The sequence below is a fragment of the Wasmannia auropunctata genome, unplaced genomic scaffold (genome assembly GCF_000956235.1).
Source record: "Wasmannia auropunctata unplaced genomic scaffold, wasmannia.A_1.0 LD334182.1, whole genome shotgun sequence".
Taxonomy (NCBI): Eukaryota; Metazoa; Arthropoda; class Insecta; order Hymenoptera; family Formicidae; genus Wasmannia; species Wasmannia auropunctata.
This window is the reverse complement of record NW_012028708.1, coordinates 7,435-11,941: the sequence shown is the minus strand read 5'-3', so window position 1 is coordinate 11,941 and position 4,507 is coordinate 7,435. Positions and strand designations below refer to the sequence as shown.

General features: G+C 29.2%; 1 protein-coding gene across 1 annotated transcript; it reads left to right on the top strand.

The window, feature by feature from the left end:
- Nucleotides 1-370: 370 nt before the first annotated feature.
- Nucleotides 371-4,228, top strand: LOC105459590. The gene is made up of 7 exons (XM_011705750.1): nt 371-445; nt 1,779-1,898; nt 1,992-2,109; nt 2,492-2,759; nt 3,601-3,717; nt 3,820-3,910; nt 4,079-4,228. Exons 1-7 carry the CDS (start codon nt 371-373, stop codon nt 4,226-4,228), a joined length of 939 nt encoding a protein of 312 aa, XP_011704052.1.
- Nucleotides 4,229-4,507: the final 279 nt, after the last annotated feature.

Sequence of the window (4,507 nt, the reverse complement as noted above, 5' to 3'; positions counted from 1 at the left end):
ATTTTGTATTTCAAATAAGAACTTAAAAATATTTTGTATTTTATATTTCAAATTGAAAGATTGAAAGTATTTTGTATTTCAAATTAGAACTTAAAAATATTTTGTATTTTGCATTTCAAATCGAAAGATTGAAAGTATTTTATATTTTGTAATTAAAAAACTAAGATTGCCAATATTTTGTATATTTTGTATTTTAAATACTTTAATGATGTATTTTGCCCAGCCCTGAGTAGGTATAGGAAGCTCTGACATTCACACTGATATTTTGTACACTTTACCCTTTATAAGTTTATACCTGTGATATGTCGGCGCAATAATACAAATCGACTAGCACGTCCATCAAACGTATCTTACGAGCGCACATATCAGAATGAAGCATAAAACCGTGGTATTGAAGAAGGGCGCACAATTGCGCTTGCGCGAACTTCAATTCAGAAGTCATCCTGTAAGTATTTTTCTGTGGGAAATGCACATCCGTTAAATTTTCCGCGGCATCAAATCGCTCGATCGTTTAATCGTCTACACTTTTCCGTTGAACGGACACGTGTTAAAATTCTGTGTTTCTCACGGTGGTATTTTCTTTATACCCCGTCTTATGTTCATGCTAAATTAGGCAATTTTATGTTGTCACTTACGCCAGAGAAATAAAAATTCTAAAATACTCTGTCGGATTCTTCACGAGAGGTGAGACACGCTATTCTTCATCGACTCTTTTGCAGTCAAACTCCAACGGGTTTCTCGTAGAGTGATGATCTGTGACGTGACCCGGAATTTTAGCGTGACTCGATTTATTTTTCTCACGCTCGGCCTATGGCCTTATCGGCGTACGAAACTAGCTCGACTTCAGATAGTTTTGTGTCTTGGTATCCTGATTAGCAGTTTTGTGTACCAAGTATGTATCCATATTTTCAATTCGTATATTTCTTGTGGTATGGTAATTGCGAGGGATCAACCGCTATGGGAATCGGTGTACATTTTTTAGGAATTTATTGCTACATGGAAAGAACGATTTTGTTGAAAAGTCTAAAAATTTTGCTAAATACAGATCTGAAAATTTTTTTTTGTTAAATCATCAAAATAATTTGTTAGAATGTTGAAACTGATAAGCATTGCTATAAAACGTTTTATTATTCTAGCAATTATTTTCACTTTCGTACAAAAGTATTTTGATTATTGAACAAAAATTATTTTTAGATCTGGATTCAGCAAAATTATTCTTTTTGTGTATTGCGGCAATACAATACTAGCAATACGCTATCATCAATACATAGCAATACTTTGAGCAATACCTAGCAATATATTAGCAACATTGGCAATATTGTGTAATGGGTATGGCAGTACATGAAGTAATAGATGACAATATTACTGACAATACGAAAGGAATACAATAGCAATACTAGCAATAAAGTATGTTGTATTGTCATAATTGGCAATCACTATACATTTTTTTAGTAGTGGTTCACTCCTCGGGTAATTGTTTACGCAATATTAATTTTAAAAATATAACTGTTATAATTTTTATTAATAATTATAGTAGTGGTTCACCCTCCGGGTAATTGTTTACGCAATATTAATTTTAAAAATATAACTATGTTATAATTTTTATTAATAATGTGTAATACAAGTTAATATGCATATTGCGTTGTAATAAGAAAAGCCTGCTGATTGGGCTATTACGTATGGCCAATTGATTATTTCATATTTTTCAATTTACTGCGTTCAGTGAGGCATAAACTTTTTTAATGGTATTTAATAACAAAAATTTTTATTAATTATAGTTTGCAGTATTTCTTTCTACAGACTATACTGTCAATCTTATGCTCAAGGTTCTCTCTTTGTCGTGTGTACTCTTAATGTATCTGATTGAATATAATGCTTGCCTATTTAACTATCATAATGTAAGTTAGCCTTTTACTAAGTGTTACCGATAAATCAATTCTTTCACAAATTTACAAGGGAGCAAATGTTGAAAACTATTTTTGATTCAATAGATGAAAAGGTCATTGGAACAACTTCAGGATGTTTGTAACGAGCTTCAAGACGAAATTGAAATTGAGATTATGAGGAAGTATGGAGAAAACGGTAGACGTTACTCACTTAAACTTCTACGTAAGAATATTCATTGCTATTTTCGTACATGTTATAAAGTGAAGTATTAAAAAAAATTAAATTATTACATTAATTTTACTAACTACGTGAGCATTTAATAAAAAAATATTCGTATGTTATGTTTTTAATATAATGTAAAATTTAATTATACATAATGTATAATAAGAATTTCTACGCAATACGTATATATTTTATTGTAAACATATTAAAAATATAACAAATTTAGTTGATACAAAATTAAACAATTTACAGCTACTACTTTACATTAATGCAAGAAAAAATTGTAAAAAGGCAATGTACTTTAAAACATACAAAAATAATTTTTTTTAAGACTATTAAACACCGATTTAATTAAATAATTAGCTTTTTAAAATGTTTTTAGTATTTCAACTTTTCAATATGTTTTCTATTTCTTCATTACCATTTATGCTGTACATTTTTGATGTTGTTCTGTTCACGAATGAGTATCATCCAAGTAGTGTGATACGGATGCTATTACCTAAATATCTCGTCGGCCGAGAGAATTATTACTATCTAGTTTTGCTATATATGCTCCTAGCAAGTGGCATTGGAGGGACAGCAGCGATAGCAACAGGAATGTTGTGGATAGTATATCTCAAACATATTTGTGGAATGTTGAGAATTGCCAGGTGAAAACATATATGTATATAAGAATGAATATAGAAATTTTGATTACAAACAAAATTTTTGTTGTTATTTAAAACAAATTTATATGCATAAAAGGAAATTAGCTGTTGCAAGAAAATTGCTACACAGCGTATTGCATATTAGAGATTTGCGAAATTACTAAACTGCGCGCGTGTGCGCGTGTGCGCGTGTGCATGAGAGAGAGAGAGAGAGAGAGAGAGAGAGAGAGAGAGAGAGAGAGAGAGAGAGAGAGAGAGAGTGAGAGAGGGAGGGGGAGAATAAGAAATATGTATACGATCATTGTTTTATAAATTTAATCGTACATTAAAAGAATTAAATCCTCTCTTTAAAAAATTGGTTATTATTTTTAAGCGAATATGGTCTAAACTCTAAAGTAAAAGATGGAAAACAATTATTTTAATAAAAATTGCATGGTTTTAAGAATATTTTGTACAAATGATAAAAATTATTTTAGTTTTATAAACATTTTTGAAATAAAAAATTAAAACAATTTTGTTTTAATTATTATTATAAAATACTATTCAAATTATTTAATTTTTATGGACAATATTTGTTTCGAAAGAAAATAATTAATTTTTTTTTAAGATAGGGTTTCTTCTTCTTAATGAACATTTATAAAAAAGTACGTGTTTTTTATTTATGTCTATATTTTAACACATTTAAAGCTTATAAAAATTGGAGGACAAATTTGGGTTTTCTTCTTCTAAGTTTCTAATTGTTCTAATCTTTAGTATAGCAATCGATAAAATATATTATAACCTTACAAAGTACGATATATAAATAAATTTTTTCAAATATAATTATAGTAATAATATTCTTTAGTTATCGTATTGAAAAGGCAATGGCGATAAATACGTTGAATAATGCTAGCTTGAAGAATGAGAGTATAATATGTAAGGAAATAATTCAAGCCGTTGATATTCATCAGAAAGCTGTCAAGTTAGTATTTACGTGATATCACAAATACATGTATTTACAATAACACAAATACATATTAATAAATTAATAAATTAATAAATTAATATTTTCTCTTTGTTGAAGGTCCATGATGAGTTTCTCGTCCAGTTTCGGACAGTCGCGTTTTGTCTTACTAGTACTTTCTGTAATTGCTTTGAGCATCAATCTTTACGAAGTTTGTTCATTATTATCTTTGTTTATGTATATTTTCACATAAGTAATGTTTACACAAATTGAAAGAAACTGTTTATGTCCCATTCTTTGAACTTATAATTTTTGTTTTAATAAAATCATATCATCAAATTGTACGAGAAAATATTTATCCCACGACATTGTCTTTCAGATTTCAGAAGCTATGTTGCTTGAAGACAGCACTCAAGATTTGTTCATGCACTCTGTAATTGTATTCGCCATTTTTATTTTTTTGTTTTTATCAAACTATGCTGGGCAAGATTTTACGGATCACAATAACCACATATTTTCCACCGTGTAAGAGATACAATACGTGTTTGCAAATATGTTCATATTAATTAATTTTTTACTTATACCATTATAATTGAGATTAAGGCGATGCTGTAAGGATGGCCGAACGCCACTGTTTTACCAACAATTTATATATGGGTGTGATATTGATGTAGTGTAATGATGTATTGATATTCACTACTACGTCAATCTCGCACGCATCATACAAATAATATTTTCAGAATCATCTTTCTTTTATATTTAAGCACCTACGCTTATTAGTAAAAGCATAGTAAGGGAAGAGGGGGGG